We start from the raw sequence: 24070 nt of genomic DNA, 5'->3' as shown, positions 1-24070 counted from the left end.
TCAACATAATTTTATTTTACTTTAGATGACTGAAACTAATTTTATTTTAGTAGGTACTCAATAAATACTTGCTGCCTGAATGACTAACTTAATGAATGAATATATGGGAAATTTGTTAATGTATTTAGCAAGATCATTCATTTAGAAGGTAAAACCTAAATTTTATTTTCTAAAGACATCAACATGAGGACTGTTTTTATTTAGTTTGCATAAGCTCCCGGTCCTTGGGTTGTGTCTGATTAACACTTGTAAGAGGAGAATACAAAGGCACATCGTAGATACCTGGGGACCACCACTGTGAGCCTTCACCGTTTGGTAACTGAATGATTGCTTGAGGGTAGAGGCTTGCCAGATTGTGGTCCTTCCTCATTATACCAGATGAGAAGACTGTAATCACAAGGGATCTAGTGGCAATTTTAGTAACTGCCATAACTTGGAAGTAGTGATAAATATCAATGTTATTTTGAGATGTCTGCAACAACTGTCATATGGTACAAAAAAATCTGTCATTTCAGATAGAGTTGAAGGGGCAGGTAATGCTAGCAGCACTGTGGTTTGTTGCCTGTATTTGCAATAGAGAAATGCTAAATTTCTAGTAGAAGTTAGTGAAAATACAGGTGTAATCCCACCCCACCTCACCCCAGTTCAAATTGGTGGACATTTGTTCCTCTTACTTTTAAACTCCTACTGTTGAGTTTTGATTGTTAATGTTCCATCAGCTCATGTCTATGAAACACTTGTTTTATACTTTAGGAATCTTAAAGTCAATCTTGTTTACACTTGGAGGAGGAACATGCTTATATTTCTAAAGTTTTGTAAGTTTGAAGGTCTTAAATCATCTAGGATGTTGACTTGATCCCAAGATATCTCTCCATGCATATCTGCTAGATCTGCTCAGATCCCCAGGCTGTATTAAAGTATTCATGGTTTGCAATCCTGGACATTAGAGCTAGAAACTGTCCAGGCATCCTTGTTTTGCACGACATTCTTTGCAATAGGAAATGTAAAGGGGCTCTTTTTCTGTATTTTCCTTGGGGGTCCCAAATTATAAATTTATACATATAAACGTGGAAATGTTCGTTTGGTGTATAGGTTCTTTAGTCCTTAAAAAATATCTAATTCTGATTGTAAAAGCTGGCTTTATATCAGTTAAAAAGATCTTCAACAAATGACGGGCTTCCCTCATAGCTCAGTTGGTAAAGAATCCTCCTGCAATGCGGGAGACCAGGATTTGATCCCTGGGTTGGGAAGATCCCCTGGAGAAGGGAAAGGCTACGCACTCTAATATTCTGGCCTGGAGAATTCCATGGACTGTATAGTCCTTGAGGTTGCAAAGATTCGGACATGACTGAGCAACTTTCACTTTCAACAAATGATTATACAGCAAGTGCTACAGTTTGGAGAAATACATCTCTGTGGGCTGCAGGAGCTGGGGAAGGCTCCAGGGAGGTGGTAGATGAGCTGGGCTATAGAGAGTGGGATTAGGTGAATAGAGAAAGTGGGGAAGGCATTTCCAGCATAGATATTGGGATGAATGAGGCTTAGATGCTTTGAGTTATGTAGACTGGATCCCAAGAGTGAATAATATCTATTCCTCATGAGCTGTTTAAAAACCAAAATGTTCTTAGGTTTCCAATAAAGTAAACCATAAAACTAGTCTACTTTGGTTACTAATCCAAGTTTTTTGTTCTTTCATGTCTATAAAAGCATAATTTCTTAATATGTCCTGGCTTCTGGTGTAAATGAATATTTAAAGTCCCAATTTTCAGTTTCCTAATCATTTTCAATCTTTTCCCTTTAGTGCCAACTGGTGGGCACTTGCTTTTAGTGACAATGCAGCGCCTGCCTTAAGTGTTTTTAGGTCGACCTTACTGAATTAACGATTCATCTGCTACCTGTTTTCTCTTTTCAGAGGTTGTAAGTGAAAAGATTCTCTGTCAGGGATGTGGCTTTCTACAGATAGTATGATTCAGGCCTTGGCTCTTGTCAGCTGTGTGTGCTTATTGTGTTTCTGACTCTTGTCAAACATTTTTACCTTTTTTTTAGTAATGCATCATTTGTAGGTGCTAAGGCATACTGGTGCCAGTTTGCAGTTAGAGGTGGATTGACAAGGAGCTTTAGTTAGTTTCTAAAGTTTCTATCTAAAGCTTAATAGTTTAACCTGCCTATTTTCCCCTCTATCCTCTGACTTAGATGTATAGGGGAAAAAAACCCAAAAACTGTTGAAAGGGATCATAGGAATTATCTGGTCCCTTTTACAGGTATTTAAGATGGTGCCTTGCTTAGTCATTCGTGTCTGACTCTTGACCTCATGGACTGTAGTCGACCAGATTCCTCCGTCCATGGGATTCTCCAGACAAGAATACTGGGGTGGGTTGCCATTTCCTTCTCCAGGGGATCTTCCCAACCCGGGGATCAAACTCAGTTCTCCCACACTGCAGGCGGACTCTTTACCATCTGAGCCACCAGGGATGTCAATTAAGCCGGAAAAGAAAGCAAATCGCACACACAGACACACACACAAATCCTTCTTGCACCCTGTAAACACCTTTTCTCTCAAATGGTCACTGTCACCCAAGTCAAGTTGCAGGAACATTAAACATCCACTTTCCGTTTCTAGAAAACAGGGAATGAACTAGGTGTAGTGGTCTCTGCTTTCTTCACTAAATCTCTTGGCAGCTCATCCTAAGTGTAAAGGCTGCCTCACTTCTAAGAATGGTAGCCTGGCAGCCTGTACGTTCAAAGCATGGATCTGTTTAAACCTGTGTTGGGAGAGTCTAACTTGGCCCTGAGGTTTGTGGTATGGCTTTTTTAAGGGGTGTGGTCATGTGAGTTTTTGAGAGCAGCCTGAATCTTTGAATTAATGATAATAATAATAAAAAATGGATCTTATTCCATATAAGATATTGATTAATTTCAATTCCTCAGGGGTTCAGTTTAAGATGTTTATGCAAAATATCACTGAAATGGGATTATGGAGATGGAAGGGTGGAAGGAGCACAGACACTTGGGCCAGATGCCTGTACCCTTGCATCACCAGCTGTATGACTGAGGAAATTACATAACCTCTCGGAGACACCTTTCCTTCGGTTCAAGCTACTAGCAAGAGGATTAAATGAGATAATTTGATAGCTCTTAGTGTAATTCCTGACACGTAAGAGGGATCCAGGTCATTTCTTTCCTTTCCTACCTCCCTGCACTAAGGCAGTTGAAGATTTTTCTAATTTATGAATAAATACACATTTGAGATTGATTTAACAGAGATTTCTGGAAGATAAGAAGAGAAAGTTAGAGGTCCTCTTCTGGAAGAAAACAGTGTTCCATTTAGTATAGACTTGCTTTCAAACATATAGTCTTAATTGGGAGACTATATTGGGAGTCTTGTATTACTTTAGGTTTCCTAGCTCAGGCTGTTAGGATGGGTCCTCAAATTGGCTTAAAAGGGACTATAGGATGTAAAAGGGGTATGTCAGTTATTGTGATTATTTTAGTTTTGAGTTAGGATTCTTCTCTGTGCTGGGGACTGAAACATAAATTGTCCTAAATAATAAAGGGAATGTGTTAACTCATACTTAGGAAAGACTTGATTCTGTACCTGCACGTTTGCTGCTCAGGGTCTTATTTCTCTCATTCTCTGAGTCAGGCTCCCCCTGACTTTATCCTTCGCTCACAGCTCCAGGCTCTCCTCCCAAGGTCAAACAGTGACAATTGCACTTCCAGGGGAGTGCAGTTCTCTTACACCATCAAGGAGGGGAGGCCATCTCTCTGCAGCTGCTTCAGAAGAGAAAGAAAGTATCACTCTCCTAGGTGGTCATACATGTCTCCCAACACACTGTCTCCAGCTGCTTCATGTCCTCCTCCCTGAACCAGTAACTATAACTAGGGTGTGGAAAACCTGCTTGGCTGAAGTCGATCAGGGCCTGTCCCTGCCCCAGGGATGGAGTTCATCTTGAACAGACCACATGATTGAGAATAGGAGAGAAATGGTTTCCCATAGAACTTATGGAATGCTTGTTCTAGAAGAAGAGGAAAGTTGCTAAGCAGCTGACCCCATTGATCTGCTTCAATTGTTAATTCAGATTTTGAGCTGTGAATTAATAAAGCCTTCTGTTATGGTTGTAGAGATCATCCATGCATCATGTGGACTGGAGGCTGCAGGAGAATTCCAGTTTTGGTATTCCATGCGGAGGCTATTCTGACAAAGGACAACAATATTCGAGTGATTGGAGGTAGGTGTGATTTTCCCCAGAGAGGGCAGGGCTGGTCATGGCCCTGATAGCCTCACCTTGGAGAAAGTGATAACCACATTTAGACAGGGAAAGGGCCTTGGTCAGGAGAAGATTCTTATGATGTTTTATACTTGAAAGGGTTATTTATGATTCCCTAAATTGTTTTCTGTATATCAAATTTTTTTTCCTTGTTTTTTTGATTTTAGAGTTATGTGTACAAGGGTTTATTTATTTATTTTTTTTAGAGATCATTGACATACAGCACTGTAGAAGGTTTAAGGTATGTGGCATGGTGATTTAAGTTACATATATCGTGAAATGATTATCACAAAAAGTTTAGTAATTGTTTTCTTTAATTATGGTAAAATACACATAACAAAATTACTGTTTTCATCATTTTAGTGGACGACTTAGTGGCATTTGGTACATTCATAGCATTGTGCCGCCATCATCATTTTCTAATTCTAGAACATTTTCATCTAAAAGTAAAGCCTGTATCCACTGAATAGTCATTCCACAACCCCCTCATCCCAGCTTCTGGAAACCACTGATTTTTCTGCCTCCATGCCGTTACCTAATCTGGATATTTCTTATAAATGGTCTCATACAACATGTAGCCTCCTGTGTATGGTGTCTTACACTTAGCATAATATTTTCAGGGTTCATCCATGTTGTAGCATATATCAGCACTTCATTCTTTTTGTGGCTCAGTAATATTCCATTTTACAGACATGCCACATTTTGTTTATCCATTCATCAGTTGATGGATAAACATGAAAGTAGAAGTCTCTCAGTTATGTCCAGCTCTTTGCGACCCTGTGGACTCTATGGTCCATGGAATTCTCCAGGCCAGAATACTAGCGTGGGTAACCTTTCCCTTCTCCAGAGGATCTTTCCAACCCAGGGATCAAACCCAGGTCTCCTGCATTGCAAGTGGATTCTTTACCAGCTGAGCCACAAGGGAAGCCCAAATAATATTCTGTTGTACAGATATACCACATTTTGTTTATCCATTCATCAGTTGACGGATAAATGTTTCCACCTTTTGACTCTTGTAAATAGTGCTACTGTGAACATTCATGTACAATGTTTTGTTTTCAGTTCTCTTGGGTATATACCTAGGAATGGAATTGCTAGGTTGTGTGGTAATTCTGTGATTAACTTATTAAGGAGCTGCCAAAGGATTTTTCACAGTGACTGTACAATTTTACATTCCCACCAGCAACATTTGAGAGTTGCAGTTTCTCCATATCCTCACTAACATTCATTTTGTTTTTTAGAATATAGCTATACTAATTGGTGTGAAGTGGTATCTTATTGTGGTTATGAGTTGCATTTCCCTATTATTGTCATTGAGCATCTTTTCATATCCCCTTTTGCCTATTTACATATGTTCTTTGGAGAAATGTCTATCAAGGTTTTTGCCTGTTTTTTGATTGGGTTGCTTGTCTTTTTGTTGTTTAGTTGTAAGAGTTCTTTACACATTCTGGATACTAGAACCTTGTCAGGAAAATGATTTCCAAATGTTTTTTCCTGTTCTGTAGTTTGTCTTTTCATGCTCTTGATAGTTTTCTTTCATGGCAAAAGTTTTTCATTTTGATGATGTTTATTTTATATACTTTTTCTTTTATTGCTTATACTTTTGGTGTCATATCTAAGAAATCATCGCCTAACCCAAAGTCGTGATCCCTATGTTTTCTTCTAAGAGTTTTATAGTTTAAGCTCTTACATTTAGAGCTAAGCAGTCTTTTGATGCATTTTGAGTTAACTTTTTTTACATACTGTGAGATAAGGGTCCAACCTTCATTCTTTTACATGTGGATAATCCCCCACATGAGTAGTTGAAGAGACTGTTCTTTCCTTCTTGAATAATCTTGGGACTGTTGTTGAAAATCAGTTGACTATTGAACATATGGGTTTATTTCTGGACTCTCAATATTCTGTCATTCTGTATGTTTATCCTTATACCAGTGCCTATTATTTTTATGACTGTATCTTTGAACTAAGTTTTGAAACTGGGAAATGTGAGTCCTCTAAGTTTGTTCTTCTTTTTTAAGATTTTTTTGTGTGTGTGTGCTATTCAGGGTCCATTGCAATTCCATATGAATTTGGGACCAGCTTTTTCATTTCTGCAAGAAAGGCTGTTTAGATTTTGGTAGGGAGTACATTGAATCTGTAAATTGCTGTTGCCATCTTACGTTTAAGTCTTCTAGTCCATGAGCCTGGGATGTCTTCCCATTTATTTAGATGTCTCCCCATTTCTTTAGCAATGTTTTACAGTTTGCAGTGTGCAAGTCTTATAGCTCCTTCGTTAACATTATTCCTCAGTATTTTATTCTTTCTGATGCTCTTATAAATGGAATTGTTTTCTTAATTTCATTTTTGAGTTGTTCATTGTCAGTGTATAAAATACTACAGATTTTTGTATACTGATCTTATGCTGAACTCATTTATTAGCTTTGATTTTGTGTGTGTGTGTGTGTGTATTCTTTAGGATTATTTCTGTGTAAGATCATGTGATCAGTAAATGGAGATTTATCAATCCCTCCCTCCCTCCCTCCCTCCGTCCTTCCCTTCCTTCCCTTCCTTACCTCGCTAGAACTTCCAGTACAGTGTTGAATAGAAGTGATGAAAATGGGCATCTTTGTCTTATTCCTAATCTTAAGGGGAAAGCTTTCAGTCTTCTACCATTCAGTTTGATGTTAACTCTAGGCTTTCATAAATGCCTTCTATCATGTTGAGGAAATTCCCTTCTATTCCTTAGTTGAGTGTTTTCATCATACAACACTACTGGATTTTGTCAAATGCCTTTTCTACATCAATCAAGATGATTCTATGTCTTTTTTCCTTCATTTTATGAATGTGGTATGTTATATTGATCGAATTTTGTATACCGAACCAGCCTTGCTTTCCTGAGCTAAATCTCACTTGGGCATGGTATATAGTCCTTTTAATATGCTGCTGGATTTGGTTTGCTAGTATTTTATTGAGGATGTTTGCATCTATATTCATAAGGAATATTGTTTTCTGGTTTTCTCTTAATGCCTTTGTCTAGCTTTGGTATCAGGGTAATGCTGGGCTCATAGAATGGGTTCCTTCCTCCTCTTTGAAAGAGTTTGAAAAAGATAGGCTTTAAATGGGCTTCCCTCATTGGTAAAGAGTTCCAGTTGGTAAAGAATCTACATGCAATGAAGGAGACCTGGGTATGATTCCTGGGAAGATCCCCTGGAGAAGGAAATGGCAACCCACTCCATTATTCTTGCCTGGAAAATCCCATGGAGAAAGGAGCCTGGCAGTCTACAGTCCTTTGGGTTGAAAGAGTTGGACACGGCTTAGTGACTAAATCACCACCACAGTTCTTTAAATGTTTGATAGAATTCACGAGTGAAGCATTTAGTCCTGGGCTTTTCTTTGTTGACAGGTTTTTTGATCACTGGTTCAACCTCTACTTGTCTATTCTATTTCTTATTTGAGTCTATTTTGGTAATCTGTGTTTCTCTGGGCTTTTTGCACATTTTATTTAGTTTATATAATTTTGTTTGTATATAGTTGTTTTAGTGTTCTTTTATAATCCTTTTTATTTCTGTTATACAGTAGTAATATCCACATCTTCATTTGTGATTTTAGTGATTTGAATCTTTTTTTTTTTTACGTCATTCTAATGAAAAGTTTCTTGGGGCCCCTTTTTTTTGGGGGGTGGGGGTGGGCGAGAATACTGGAGTGGGTTGCCATTCCCTTCTCCAGGAGATCTTCGCAACCCAGGGATTGAACCCAGGTCTCCTGCACTGTAGGCAGACGCTTCACTGTCTGAGCCACCAGGGAAGAGGAAAATAACGAAAGACTAGAGATCTCTTCAAGAAAATCAGAGATACCAAGGGAACATTTCACACAAAGATGGGTTCGATAAAGGACAGAAATGGTATGGACCTAACAGAAGCAGAAGATATTAAGAAGAGGTGGCAAGAATACGCAGAAGAACTGTACAAAAAAGATCTTCATGACCCAGATCATCACAATGGTGTGATCACTCACCTAGAACCAGACATCCTGGAATGTGAAGTCAAGTGGGCCCTAGAAAGTATCACTATGAACAAAGCTAGTGGAGGTGATGGAATTCCAGTTGAGCTATTTTAAATCCTGAAAGATGATGCTTTGAAAGTGCTGCACTCAGTATGCCAGCAAATTTGGGAAACTCAGCAGTGGCCACAGGACTGGAAAAGGTCAGTTTTCATTCCAGTCCCTAAGAAAGGCAATCCCAAAGAAAGCACAAACTACCGCACAATTACACTCATCTCACATGCTAGTAAAGTAATGCTCAAAATCCTCCAAGCCAGGCTTCAGCAATACGTGAACTGTGAACTTCCAGATGTTCAAGCTGGTTTTAGAAAAGGCAGAGGAACCAGAGATCAAATTGCCAACATCCACTGGATCATCGAAAAGCAAGAGAGTTCCAGAAAATCATCTATTTCTGCTTTATTGACTATACCAAAGCCTTTGACTGTGTGGATCACAATAAACTGTGGGAAATTCTAAAAAAAAAAGGGAATACCAGAACACCTGACCTGCCTCTTGAGAAACCTGTATGCAGCCCAGGAAGCAACAGTTAGAACTGGACATGGAACAATGACTGGTTCCAAATAGGAAAAGGAGTACGTCAAGGCTGTATATTGTCGAGCTGCTTATGTAACTTATATGCAGAGTACATCATGAGAAACACTGGGCTGGAAGAAGTGCAAGCTGGAATCAAGATTGCTGGGAGAAATATCAATAACCTCAGATATGCAGATGACACCACCCTTATGGCAGAAAGTGAAGAGGAACTAAAAAGCCTCTGATCAAAGTGAAAGAGGAGAGTGAAAAAGTTGGCTTAAAGCTCAACATTCAGAAAACTAAGATCATGGCATCTGGTCCCATCACTTCATGGGAAATAGATGGGGAGACAGTGGAAACAGTGCCAGACTTTATTTTTTGGGCTCCAAAATCACTGCAGATGGTGACTGCAGCCATGAAATTAAAAGACGCTTACTCCTTGGAAGGAAAGTTATGACCAACTTAGATAGCATATTAAAAAGCAGAGACATTACTTTGCCAACAAAGGTCCATCTAGTCAAGGCTATGGTTTTTCCCGTGGTCATGTATGGATGTGAGAGTTGGATGGTGAAGAAAGCTGAGTGCCAAAAAATTGATGCTTTTGAACTGTGGTGTTGGAGAAGACTCTTGAGAGTCCCTTGGCCTGCAAGGAGATCCAACCAGTCCATCCTAAAGGAGATCAGTCCTGGGTGTTCATTGGAAGGACTGATGCTGAAGCTGAAACTCCAATACTTTGGCCACCTCATGCGAAGAGTTGACTCATTGGAAAAGACCCTGATCCTGGGAGGGATTGGGGTCAGGAGGAGAAGGGGTCGACAGAGGATCAGATGATTGGATGGCATCACCGACTCGATAGACATGGGTTTGAGTAGACTTCAGGAGTTGGTGATGGACAGGGAGGCCTGGCGTGCTGCGATTCATGGGGTCGCAAAGAGTCGGACATGACTGAGCGACTGAACTGAGCTGAATGAAACGTTTGTCCACTTTGAGAATAATTTTGAAGAGTTAGCTTTTTATTTTGCTAATTTTTGCTATTGTTTTTCTATTCTTGTTGTTTGTTGTTTAGTTGCTAAGTCATGTCCAACTCTTTGCTACCCCATGGACTGTAACATGCCAGGGTCCCCTGTCCTTCACTGTCTCCTGGAGTTTGCTCAGATTCATGTTCAACAAATCATTGAGTCAGTGATGCTATTTAACCATCTTATCCTCTGCCACCCCCTTCTCCTTTTGCATTCAATCTTTCCCAACTTCAGGGTGTATCTTTTCCAATCAATCGACTCTATATCAGGCAGCCAAAGTATTGGAGCTTCAGCTTCAGCATCAGTCCTTCCAATGAATATTCAGGGTTGATTTCTTTTATGATCGACTGGTTTGATCTCCTTGTAGTCCGAGAGACTCTCAAAAGAGTCTTCTCCAGCACCACAGTTAGAAAGCATCAGTTCTTTGGCATTCAACCTTGTTTATGGTCCAACTCTCACATCCATACATGGCTGCTAGAAAAACCATAGTCTTCATTTCATTTACCTTCACTCATCTTTGATTTTAAGCAGTGCTCTGAATCCTGGCATTAACCTGTAGCTGTCTGCAAAGGTCACATACCATGCATCTGAACTTTTGTTGTGTAATATAGTGGAAAGCGTCTTTACATGGGTTCTGAGTCAATACTTCAGATCCCAGCTTTGGCATTTACTAGCTGTGAATCTTGTGCAATCACTTACACTCTCTCAATCCATTGCATTATTAGTAAAATGGAGATAATAGCTACCTTGCAGGCATTGTGAGAATGAGATCACATTATGTTTAGCACACAGTAGGCACTCAAAATTTGTGCTGCTCACTCTACTTGTTGAACAGGATCTTCTCTACTCTGAGATGACTTTAAGGTCTACCCTTGCCCCACAGTAAGCCAGAGTTCAGAGGAGGATTAGCACCTGCTTCTGGGATTTGAATTTTCCTCCCTCCCCAAGGGTCCTGGTGTTCTAATCCCTTCAGTGAGTTGCTAGGTTACCACTGAAAGGCACTGGTTCATTCATGTTCACAGAAGTTGAAGTCACTGAGGATTTACTAACATTTGCTGAGAATCTCCCTCTAAATATGATTAGAGTCAAAACATCTAAGGTGGGTTAAAAAGAGCAGAAGAAAATAATCCTTCCCTCAAACATGTTTCTTTTTGGTTTGCTTGTCACACAAATGAATCCACATATTCTGTGGCAATAGGCAGACCCTCCTTTTCTAGAATACCTAACATTTATTGGACATTCGCATCCATCAATGTAGTCATGCCATTATTCAAGCAGTCACAATTTTCTGGAACCTATAAGTTTTTAGATTTTTTTCCAGTGTTTTAAAAAAAGCCACTAAACTTGTTTTGTCAAACATTGTTTTTGAATTTTCTATATATTCCCAATTCCTTGAGGTTTAATAATTTTCTTCACCTTTCTTTATGAAAAGACCAATTTGAGTGAGTTTTATTAGTTGCTTCCTGAGATTTCTGGGTTGTTAAACACTCTTGGTCTGTTGTTTTTTTTCCCCCTCTGTCTTAAAATATAGCTGACATAGATCTGCTCAGATCATAATCCTGGGTTAAATCCCCTTGAGAAGTGTATCTGGGGCATTAGTTATCTTCTGTTGATCTTAGAGTGTGAGAGTCCAACCTTGTTTTTTCTGTTATTAAATGTTTTATTGAATTCACTGTTAATATTTTTCATACAATAAGATTTCATATGCTTTATTTGTGAAATCCATGTTTTTTTCAAATTACATGCTTTGAATATTTAAGTGGAATTGCATTTTTAGAGGCAACAGATATTTTCACAGTAGTCTTTTCCTGGAATGAAGCATTTTGAAGTATCTTATGTTTTGTCCCTGAATGCGTCAGTTTCATCAGTTTACATTTGTATAGACTAGCACTGTCCAACAGAAATATGGTGTAATTCTTCAGTAGCTTTATTTAAAATAAAAAAAGCAGAAATAGGCGGAATTAACTTTAATAATGTATTTTATTTAATCCAAAATATCATTTTCACATTTGCTCAGTGTAAAAAAATTGTGACAATATTTTACATGCAGTGTGTATTTTGCACTTTTAGTACATCTCCATGTGGTGCAAAGTTTTCATTGGAAGCATTTGGTCTGTGTTTAGATTTCATAAATGTTATCGTTGAAATTATAGCAAATTCCTATGCTCAGGTTGTTACAAACAAGTTTTCCAACTTGTACTGAGACCAAATTGAGTATGAGTTTTAAAATTAAAAATTAATTAAAGTTAAATAAGATGAAAAATTCAATTCCTTTGTCATACTAGTCACCCTTCAGGTGCTCAAGTTACATGTGGCTAGTGACTGCCATAGTCAATAGTACAGGTAGGGACCTAGTTTTCTGACAGTGAGGCAAAAATACACTGTATTGCCATTGAAAGGGCTATTCTTGAATTCTAAAGTAATTTTAAAAAATGTTAGTTTTATCTTCCTTCTAGTTCCACAAAGTCCTTAGAGCATGTCACTACTCTCTAGGTGCTTCTGTGCTGGCAGTTAGATTATAGGTTTGTCTTTGCTAGTTAGTTCTGGAACTTCTCAGGGATCCTAGTACTTCAGATTGTCTTTTGGGATTCATGTGAGTGGTTGACGAGACAGTTCTACAGTCTCATAGTAGAACTGATGCGATGTGTGTTAGAGTCTTAGATGTTGGATGTTTGGCAGTTTGCTAGCCCTGCTTCTTGTTTTTAGATGCAAGAAAACATGGCTGAGGTCGTTCTGTTTTGAGCAGTTGGTCAGATTCAGTTTAGAGTTGCAGTTCTCCATTGGACTCTTTCTGGGCAGAGGCAGTCCAGGATTACCAGGTATTGCTTTTTTATTAATTTATTTTTGGCTGCTCGAGCTTTCCCTCATTGTGGTGAGTGGAGGCCACTCTCTAGTTGTCCTCATTGTGGTGGCTTCTCTTGTTGCAGAGCACGGGCTCTAGGGGGTGGGCTTCAGTAGCTGTGGCTCCTGGGTTTAGTTGTTCTGTGGCCTGTGGGATCTTCCTGGACTGGGGATTGAACTGATGTCCCCTGCATTGCAAGGCAGACTCTTAACCACTGGGCCACCAAGGAAGCCCCAGATATTTCAGAAGAAGCCCGAGTGTATAATTGACTATGTATCCTATGTATCAGTATATATATTTGTAGCTATTTTGCAGTGTGTTTTGGTTTTTTGTTTTACTACACAAAATTTTTTCCTATGTATCAGCAAACTTTTTTCTTTTTCCTTTTTTGGCTGCACCTTGTGGTTTGTGGGATCTTAGTTTCCCAACCTGGGATTGAACACAGCAGCAAGAGTGTGAGGTTCTAGCCTCTGGACTGTCAGGAAGTTGCCTTATCAGCAAGCTTTCTTATTCTAAAAGCTCTACAGGTATTAACTGATTCAATGCTTTTAGCTACCCTGTGAGATAAGTCCCTTTGTTATCAACCTCATTTTATAGGTGAGGAAATTGAGCATAGTGAAATTAAATAACTTATTTAAGATGACAGACAGGAGTAGCAGAGCCAGAGTTTGAACCTTGGCAGTTTGACTTGAGAGATACTGTTTCTCCGTACACCTTGCTGATCGTCTTCCCTGTGGCCTGGGGCAGGCGCCGCAGAGCAGGCAGAGTCGGGTGCAGTCCTGGTCCCCAGCAGTTGATGTGTGCCTAGTCACTCTGTCATGTCCAACTCTTGCGACCCAAAGGACTGTAGCCCGCCAGGCTCCTTTGTCCATGGGGATTTTCCAGGCCAGAATATTGGAGGGGGTAGCCTTTCCCTTTTCCAGGGAATCTTCCTGTTTTCTCAACCGAGGGATGGAACCCAGGTCTCCCACATTGCAGGTGATTCTTTACCATCTGAACCACCGGGGAAGCCCAAGAATACTGGAGTGGCTAAGCCTATCCCTTCTCCAAGGGATCTTCCCGACGCAGGAATCAAACCAGGGTCTCCTGCATTGCAGGCAGATTCTGAGGCTTGGGCTTTTTACATGCAAAACTGGGGATGTCCAAGATCAGTTACTATAATGAAAAAGACCTGGTTTTCTTTAATTTTTCTGAACATTTTATTAAAAAAAATAAAATCTCCCACGTTATGAGCATAGTACAATGAATTCATGTATACTATTTCCCTAGTTTCACAATTATTAAAATTATTATTAACATTTTCTCATGTTTGCTTCTCCCTCTCTTTCTGTCTCTGAACCATTTGAGAATTAGTTCAAGTACATGAATTCAAGTACATGTTCAAGTACTGAATAAGGTATTTACCTTATTCAGCATGTTTATCCTCAGAACAGGGGATCCTCTCTATAACCACAGTACATTGATAACCCTCAGGAAATCTGCCATTGCTGAAACCCTCTTATCTAATATATAGTCGCTGCCCAGATTTCCTTATTGTTCCAATTTTGTCCTTTATCTTGGTCCCACCCCCAATTGAGTATCCAATCAGAGGTTGCATTTAGTTGTTATATTTCTTTAGTCTCCTTTATTATCTACATTCATTTAGTGGATTTTTTTTTTTTTTGTCTTTCATGGCATGGACATTTTTAAAGATTCCAGACTAGTTGCTTTGTGAATGTCCTTAAGTTTGGGCTTGTCAGATTGATTTCACATATTTAGATTCAGGTTAAAAAAGTTGAAAGAAATTTTCAGGACTATCACTTAATGAAGTCATGTGTCACTCAGTGTATCACATTAGGAAGCATATAGCATCATTTTATTGCATTATTAGTGATGACAAGTTAAATCATTTGGTCAGATAGTATTTACCAGATGGCTTCATTCTAAAGGTACTCTTGTCTCTTGTTATAAGCATTCTCTGTAGTGATGTTTTGAGATATCTGAATAACCTATTCTCCACTAGCCTCTCAGTCATTGGTATTCACTGATTTTTGTCTGAGTCACTTACTATTATAGTTTTTGTAAAACAGTGATTTTTATATTTCAGTTAGTCCTTCTACATTTATTAGCTGGCTTTTCTGTAAAGAAGAGCTTTCCCTTCTGTGTAGATAGAATGATAATCTTCCAAAGATGTCTATTTCCTAATCCCCAGAACCTGTGAAAATGTTACCTGACTTAGCAAAGGGGAATTGAGGTCATAGACGGAATTAAAGTAGCTAATCAGCTAACCCTTAAGATAAGGAGATTCTTCAAGTGGGCCCAATGTAATTACAAGGTAGGTGTGGAATATATTGCTTTGTCAGAAAGAGGACAGTCACAAGGAGACAGAAGAAGCGTCACACTGATGCAGTGTGAGAAGGACTAGGCCTGCCATTGCTGGCTCTGAAGACAGGAGAAAGGGACAGCCAGCTAGAGAATGGGGGCAGTCTCCAGAAGCTGGAAGAGGAAAGGAAATGGATCCTACCCAGAGCCAATAGAAAGGAATGCAGTCCTGCCAATGCCTTGATGAGGCTTGTATTGGATTTCCGCCCTAGAAAACTAGTATAGCTTTCTCATCTTCTTATCAGTGTGGATTCATGGGTGGTTTTCTTTTTTATAAGTGAGTTTAAAATCTGTTTCTATCAGCATTCATTTTTATATTCAAATTGCCTCAAATTTGGCTTTGGGGAGCCCCTTTAGACCCTGTGTCATGTTCTCAGTCCTTGTGACTGTCTTCTTTCTTGGCATAGCAGTATATTCCATATCTTACTTTGTGCTTTCCTTCCCCAACTTGAAATCAGGACACAAACTCCAGAAAAACTTTTAAAATTTATTGTGATGATTATATCTTCAAAAACTGAGTATGTGCCCTGGATTAAGCTATGTCACAATCTTAATGACTATACAAAATTGAGCAAAACAGTATGAGTAAATTAAAATTTCAGTAAGTAATAAACATAAAAGTAGAAAAATAGAAATCCATTTCTTAATATATGAATTGTGCATTTACAAAATTAGTTGGATCGTTTATCCATAGTTGAGTATTACTTATTGCTGGAATGAAACAGTTCAGCGAATTCCTCTTTGTATTGATTGTTTTTATAGAGGTAAGCTCTAGGAAACTTTAGAACACACACTCTTGAGCATTGCCCTGTGCTGTTTCTGATATTATACTTCCCACTGCTTTTCTTATGACAATATTGTAAAGACAACATAATAGTGATTGGCCATTAGGGAGACTCCATACCTGGGCTTTACAAGTTTGATGCGGGAGTGAGAAGTATGGAGCGTCTGCTTGACACAGTGTTCCTGCCAGGGCTGGGCAAGTGGCAGCAGGGATTTATGAATGTCTTCACATAAAATTGTAAAAATAAATGCTTATCTTTGACTCTTGAGGCTGAATTTTGTTCCAGAGCCTGTTCATACGTTTCTGTATTATACTTACTCAGAAATTGTTCAGTGTGCAGTCCTTTTAAAAAAAATCGTTCTGCCAAGTTCTTAGCTAACAATTTATAGTGATGTGTAGAGAGATTGAATATAATGGGCCAGGGAAAAGGTTAGTCTTTCGAGGTATATAGAAGCCTCACACGATGACAGGCATTCCTCTTAGCCAGGGGTCACAAGCAGCAGAGTGCTGTCTGGGGCCTGGCAGGAAATGAGTGAGGCAGGCCAAGTGTGAAGGTGCTGAACCAGACAGTGAGGGTCTGTACTGACGGAAGCACGTGCACGTCTCTGCCTGACTGTTGCCTTGCCAAAGGGAGAGCCCAGGGTTGCCAGGGTTTTCAAGAGAAGTCCAGAAATCTGTATTTTTATATGAATTCCTCCGATTGCAAAAGGTTAGCAGTTTAATTTTTTTTAATTTTTAAAAAATATTTTTAATTCATTTATTTGTCTGCGCAGGGTCTGAGTTGTGGCACACGGAATCTTCCGTCTTTGTTGCGGCCTGCGGGATCTATTATAGCTCCCTGACTAGGGATCAAACCCGGGTCTCCTGCATTGGTGGTGTGGAGTCTTAGCCACTGGATCACCGGGGAAGTCCCTCAATTTTATTGATTTATTTTAACACATTAGAAAAAAAATTTTTTTTGTTTTTGGCTGTGCTGCGTCTTCCTTTCTGCACAGGCTTTTTTCTAGCTGGGTTGAGTGGAGGCTACTCTCTCATGGCGGTGTGCAGGCCTCTCCTTGGGGTGAATTCTCTTGTTGCCAAGCATGAGTTCTGGGGCTGAGGGTTTCTAGCTGCGGCACAAGAGGCTCAGTGGTTGAGGCTCCCGGGCTCTTGAGTACAGGCTTCATAGTTGTGGCCCACTGGCTTAGTGGCTCTGCGGCGGCATGTGGGACCTTCCCGGATCAGGGGTTAAACCTGTGTCTTCTGCATTGGCAGGCAGATCCTTTATCCCTGAGCCACCAGGGAAGCCCCCCTCAATTTGTTTTTTTTTTTTTTTTTAATCACAATGAGGAATGAACAAGCCAGGTCTGCAGATTGGTTTCGGTCCGCACATCACCAGTTTATCATACCTCTGGTCTAAGATAGGCTGGTGATCAGAATTGTTGCACATGGGGCTATCTAGAACAGGGCTTCCTAGCGTTTTTTGGTATAGTGAGTGGTGTCAGCAGTATGGGGAAGCCTGGGGGGCGGGTCTCTTCTCAGACTAATGTTTTTTAGGTATATTTTAAAGATACACAAGACTGCAGTAAAAATAAATTGTATTGAAATATAGTCTCAGAATATTTTTCAAAGCCAAGTTTGTGATATGTATGCTTTTTATTAGGGCACTAAATAACATGACTTAGTGGTAGGTCTGTTAATTTTTAAATACTGTGAGAGTAAGTGATTTTTGGGGGGGCCATGCCTTGCTGCTTGTAAGTATCTCAGTCCTCCGACCAGGGACTGATCCCAGACCACAGCAGTAAACCTGGAGTCCTAATTACTAGGCCACCCAAGGAACTCCTGAGAATAAGGGATTTTCTGAATGATACAGTGTTGTACAGTGATAACTGAACAACTGTAAAAGAATATTAGAATACTTGCTATCTGTGGGTGGCGGGGTCACAGGCACTGCTAGTACTATTCTGCTTTGTTGCCTGCATTCCTGATTGAAGGTACTGTTTAATTGCAACTAGAAATTACTAAAAACAAGGATGTCATTTCTCCCCCCACCCCCACCCCGTGTTTTGTGAAGCCCCATGAATCTCAGGTTCTCTGGTTAAGATCTTCTGTTCCAAAATAATCCACTTATGAGTAGCATAAGGATAGCAGTATATTATTTTGTGTAATTATGACAGCCACTGTATTAGTGTTTATCTCTTTTATTCCTTTCTCCACAGTTAACTTCCCTGTTATTGAACTTGATTCTGTTTTTCTTTAGAACGTTATCACTTGTCTTACAAGATTGTACGAACAGACAGTCGCCTGGTACGCAGCATTCTGACAGCACATGGATTTCATGAAGTAAGCTGATTTTCACTATCTTACCTGATTTGCTCAAAAGCTGAAAATCCTAGCTACCTAATTGACTATTATCTAACAAGGCTAGCTCTAGAAAGTACATGGGACCCCTACTTTGAGATGATGCAGAATTTGCATTGACTTTCTGAGTGGCTTTACCATGAAATACACAGAAAACATTTCCACAAGATTTTGTGGGATTTTTTTTTTTTTTTTTAGATTTTTTTTTCCTTGCTATATTTTTAGGTATGGGCTAGAGGCAGAGATGCCCATAAGGAATTGTCTAATACTCACTTAAAGCTCTTTGATTACAAGCAGCAGAAACAGACTCTGCTTAACTTAAACCAAAAAGAAAAAGGAATGTGTGATAAAGATGTGCATAGAATGGCTAGCAAAAGCAGAGGAACAGCTGAAAAAGCAGGCCTTTGGAAGAAGAGAGACTGCAATAGCCCCAGGGATCTGGCGACAGAAATCTTCAGGACCACCTTTGCTGCTGTGGAATGAATTGACTCTATTAATTGTCCTTGTGCCTTTTTCCACTCAAGAATTGTATCTGGAGATGGAATGATTGGACTAGCTTGAGTCAAGTGTCCACTCCTTGGGGGAAGGGAGGGGCGGATGATTGGCAGGTCCTTTAAAACCTTGGGAGTTTGTTATTCCCAAAGAAAATTGGGAAAATGGGGATGTTGGTATCAACAGGGACAGGTAAAAATGCTGGACAGACTTCCATTGTAGATATTTTGAGACAATTGATAAAAGTCTAGTTGCTCACTTATCTCAGGTTGAGATGTGAAGTAGACATTTTGAGGAAGTTCTGATACCAGTTTATATCCTGTCTTTGTTGATCTTTTATCTCCAGGGCTTAAAGTGGTACCTGCTACATCAGAGGCAGAGGGTACATAATTGTTGAATGAATGAACAAATGAATTCTAGTGAATGAATGAATTCTGAGTTGGTATAAGGTTTTAGATCTGGTATCACTTTATACTCAGCATCTGCAAGGACAGTCTGATAAGGGAGTCCTCGTCTCTCACTGTGATGTGCCAGAATATCAAGAAGTATCACAGACTTCTATAAGAGAGTTAATTCTACTCTTTGCAGGTAGTGCTTGCCCACCTCTCACAGTTCTTTAAACTTGCTTATCCCCGTGTTCCTACACTCAGCTTTTTTGTCTTACCAGGCTCAGATCCTAATGGCCCCCCCCCCACCCCCATGCGTGCTCTGTGGGTGAATAATCTCTATGGCTTTTTCTTCCATTTTTCTTCCAGGGGTTGTCTCTGGGGTTTCTTATCTTGTCTTTTTATCTGCCCTTAGGTTCATCCGAGCAGCACTGACTATAACCTAATGTGGACAGGATCCCACCTGAAGCCCTTCTTACTTCGTACCCTCTCTGAAGCACAAAAGGTTAATCACTTTCCCAGGTAATGCTCTTTCAGCTACTTTGCTTCATGTAAAGGTACCTGACATTGAGGCATGTAGCCAGCAGAGATAATTAACATCTTAAAAAAAAAAAGGAAATCTGTGATACAGGACAGCCGTCTATAAATCAGACTGAGGTGTTCACCTTTCTGGACGTAGTTGAAGACTTTGTGAGGACTGTGTAGGATGGATGGTTTTAAAATATACTGTGGATTGCAAATCCCATAGATTCTCTTTCCTCAAATCAAGCTGCTCGTGAGCCCCTCAGGGTGACTAGATTCTCCCCTCTCCCCTTCTCTTTCAGTTACTGTTTTTCCCCTTTATGAGAGAATAGCCCACCTAGATTCTTAATATGAATATTATGCGGAGATGTAAAAATTTTCAGGGTTCCAAACATGGAATGAAAAAAATTGATGTTTAATCTAGGTAATAGTATAATGAAGCTTTTAGCCTGTTAATGATTTCTATTTCTTTGCTTTTTTGACAAGAGTTAAAGGACATGATCAAGTTGTCAGCTGATAAATCATTAAATATAAATTTTAATGATAGGTCATCTTATGGCTTTTGACTTATAATTAGAAAATAGTTCAAAGAATTGAGCGTCATTGCTATGTTAAACGTCTTCCAGTCTCATTGGTTAAAGTCAGCCTCGAGAGGCAATACCGCTTAGTGGCTACCAGCAGGAGCTCTATAGCCAGTTCACCTAGGCCCAGATCTCAGCTCTGCTGACTGAGCTTCAGCTTCCTCATTTGTAAAAAGAAGATACTAATAACATACACTTTGTAGGACTATAGTGAGGATTTTATGTATCAAGATCTGAAGTGCTTAGAACATCACATGCCTGTCACATAGTAAACACTGTATATAAGTGTTAGCTGTTATGTTTTTCAGTGTTTACATCTGTGAAAAAGAAAACAGGAATAGAATTGATGCTGAAACCCCTGCTTTATTCTAGCAGTAAGTAATATTCAACAACAGAGAGATACATGGCCTGTTGGGGAAGAGGACAGGTAATCTCATCTGTCTAATGAAGAGATGCAAATCTAATAAAAAATTTTGTTAATTGCTCAGTGGTTATGTTATATTTTATTTCCAGGACTTATGCTCCAGTTACTCACTCAAGTTAAGAAGTTTTCTTTTCAGTCACTTCATGTATTTTACTTCTCATTTTTATGAAATGAAGTTTTCTTCTTGATCATTTAGTTCTACTGTCTCATATTCTGTTAATGTGTATAAATACTCAGCTTATGCTGTCTCCAATGTCAAATAATATCTTCATCATCTTAGATAAATGTGTATTTTAAATATTTTCAACAGGTTCCAGTTTTATTTTATGTTTGAGCTTCATGGGCAGAAAATAGTTTAAACCTTAGTTTCTTCCTTAATGTCTGAAAGATGTGACTGGTTTTCTAAATGGGTGACTGGGTAGTTGAAGTAAATTGCATGCAGCTATTTTAAAGAAATATTTAAACAGTCTTAAAATAGCTCACAGTAGAGACTGCATTCCTAATGCCTGTTAGTAATATATTATTTATTTCAGTAGCTTTTGAAATACGCTGTAGGTGTATAGGAATTCCATCTCAATTTGAACTCAGTATTCATAAATTCTAACCTGTTTTCTTGACTCCTCTTTGAATTGGAGGAGCCAGCTGATTCATGCACAAGAGGAAAGCAAACACTTAAAATGTTTTCAATATTATTGTTCACTCTTTTGATATAATTTTTTATTCTAAGTAATTTTAGACTTTTAGAAAAGTTGCAGAAAATAATACAGAGTTCCTTTGGTTTCTCTACCCAGTTTTCCTTCTGTTAACATCAGTTATAACCATAGTGTAATTATCAAAATGGAGAAATTGATTTTAGTATGATATACATTATAGTCAAAAGTTACAGTCTTTATGGTGTTTTGATGAATTGTGTACTATGTTCCTGTAATGATAGGTCAATATATATATATATATATATAACAGACACAGCCTTATGATCACAGGAAATTAAAAAGTATTAAATATAATTTGTATGCACATTTTTCTTATAGAAAAGGTATAATATAATGTAAAAGACACAAGTATTGAATCTGTTATGTTAGACCAAGCTGTTTGTGGGAAATGTAATGGAAGAAGTAAACTCAAGGATGAAAGGGGGATAATGTCTGGGTTGGGAGTTTGAGGGTGGCTTTTGGGGTGCTGGGCATGTTCTATGCTCAGTGATAGTCACACAGGTAGACTGAAGTTTATCATGCTCTGCATTTGTGACTTGTTTATTTTCCTATTTATATGTTAATTTCTGTAAAAAAGTATAGTATTTTAAAAAAGTGAAATATTTACTGATGAAAAGAGCCTTTTCTTTTATACTTTGAAAATGCACAGTGGCTAATGAATCCGGTTGTTATTGAGGTTCCTTTGAATATACTTAAAAGGATACTCTTATAGTTTTATTTTAAAACTATATTTGCCATTATAGATCCTTTGGAACAATTTAAATTTATGATGAAAAATCTTACATGTCAACTAAAAAGATACATGGTTTCCCAAAATTTGTATCAGAAGTACCAAGCAAAAATGTTTGGAGACCAGTAATACTGGGTAGCTGTAGAGAATGTGTTGCTTTTCTTATCCTCTGGTTCAGTGTTTCTAATTCCTTAATGAGAAGCATCACTGGGGGTCCATTACAGTCACAGGTCTTAACTGCAGATTCAAGGAATCACCATTTCCAGAGAAGGTGTATATTTAAAAAGCAGCTTCCAGGTGCTTAATCTTTCTAGGTAAATATATTCCTAGAAAGTTACATATTTTAAAAGCAATGAGTGATCTATATCTCAGTCAAGTTCACAAATCACTGATGTAGACCCAATCAGTGTTACAGTGTGTTTTCTGGACCATCTGTACCAAAATCACCTGGGGTACATGTTTAAATGCAGAATCCTAGACTTCATCCCCCAATTTTGAGAGATGTGATCTTGGAACATTCATTTTAAAGGAACTTTATGAGTGATTCTTATGCACACTAAAATTTGAGGACCTCTGCTCTAGATCCGAGGAGGACAGTGGGCGAGGAAGAAGTGTTGGTGATACCTAGATCTGGCAAAGAAACCTTTGATCTTAAGAAATCAAAGTGAAAATTTTGAACTGAGCAACTGATGGAATGTGTTTTTAATAGTTACAGCGAAGATTCTTGGATCGTCCTTAAATACTGCAACAAACCAGGGACTCGTGAACGCGGTCATGGCTCACTGAAGCGCCTCTTTGTAGTTTGCCAGATTCCAGTCCCTGATTGGTAGCAGTGATTGCCCTGGTTTTAAGGCGATCATTTCCTTGACAAAGTGATAGGTTTGGGGTATAAGACTGTCCTCAGTAACTGCTCATGAACTGGGAACTCTTTAACATAGGAAAACCTCTGAGTCATAGTTTACTGAAATGGAAATGCTTTTATGAAACTTAGGTCATATGAACTAACCCGGAAGGACCGACTGTACAAAAACATCATTCGAATGCAGCATACACATGGATTCAAGGCTTTTCACATCCTCCCCCAGACCTTCCTGCTGCCAGCTGAGTATGCGGAATTCTGTAGTAAGTGCTTGACTCCTGGTGCCCCATCCCCACCCCCCATCTCTCATCCGCATCCCCACCCCCCATCTCTCATCCGCATCCCCACCCCCCATCTCTCATCCCCATCCCCACCCCCTACCCCTCATCCCCATCCCCAGCAACTGAACTTGGGGCAGAGTTATTTACTCCCAAGGGCTTTTCAAATCCTTAAAAAGTTGTTTCTTGAGTAAAACAGCTGCAGAGATACCTTTAACACTGCTTTATTCTGAGTGTGTCTGTGAGTGTTTATTCTTAGTGAGCTTGTCACTGTCAGGCGTAAGGACGCATTGGGGTGTCATAAATGTGCCCCTGTCTAATACAAAAAGTCCTTTCTCAGTGAAGAGTTAGTGCCCATGTAAGGATGGATATACTTCTGCTTATGAACTACAGATGCACCCTTTTTGGTATCTCTCTTCCTCTTGTCATTTAAGGAATGTTTGTCACCTCAACTTTTGGACGTGTGTGACTTGTGTTCTTTGGGGATCTCATGCATCTTTTAGTGTTAGAGTTTAGAGGTACCAGTCAGTCACCCTGTTTCCTTGGAGTTTAGACTAATTGAAATATATTCATGGGAGTGAAATAGCAATGTGGATGTCCTCTGTATTGTTGATTAAGCTAGACAGGAATATGTGGCCTGCATCCAGGTGTCATTGTTTCTTTTGCCTTAAGGTGAACTTAGACCGCTTTATGTCCAGACAGAGGAGACAGGCTATTTCGGGTTTTGCTCCTTGGTGGGCAGAGCCTGCCTCAGTAGACTTAGTGCACAGAAGAGGTGTAAATACAGAGAAGGAGTGAGGCAGGTCTTTAGGGAGAGTCTAAATAGAAGCAAAGAACTGACTCATTGGAAAAGACCCTGTGCTGGGAAAGATTGAAGGCAGGAGGAGAAGGGGATGACAGAGGATGAGATGGTTGGATGG

At 39.3% G+C, this 24070-nt stretch overlaps 1 protein-coding gene across 14 annotated transcripts in view; it reads left to right on the top strand.

The window, feature by feature from the left end:
• The window catches only part of TTLL5 (tubulin tyrosine ligase like 5), a 307882-nt gene that overhangs the window by 3264 nt on the left and 280548 nt on the right, over window positions 1-24070 (top strand). For all 14 annotated transcript variants that reach the window (XM_043920806.1, XM_043920805.1, XM_043920814.1 and 11 more), the window contains exons 3-6: window positions 4123-4229; window positions 18065-18147; window positions 19459-19565; window positions 23005-23135. In XM_043920806.1, coding sequence (XP_043776741.1) covers window positions 4123-4229; window positions 18065-18147; window positions 19459-19565; window positions 23005-23135 — 428 coding nt within the window. The remainder of the gene's footprint in view (window positions 1-4122; window positions 4230-18064; window positions 18148-19458; window positions 19566-23004; window positions 23136-24070) is intronic.

This window comes from Cervus elaphus, chromosome 12, assembly GCF_910594005.1.
Source record: "Cervus elaphus chromosome 12, mCerEla1.1, whole genome shotgun sequence".
In the NCBI taxonomy this organism is placed as follows: Eukaryota; Metazoa; Chordata; class Mammalia; order Artiodactyla; family Cervidae; genus Cervus; species Cervus elaphus.
This window is presented reverse-complemented; position numbering and strand designations above follow the sequence as displayed.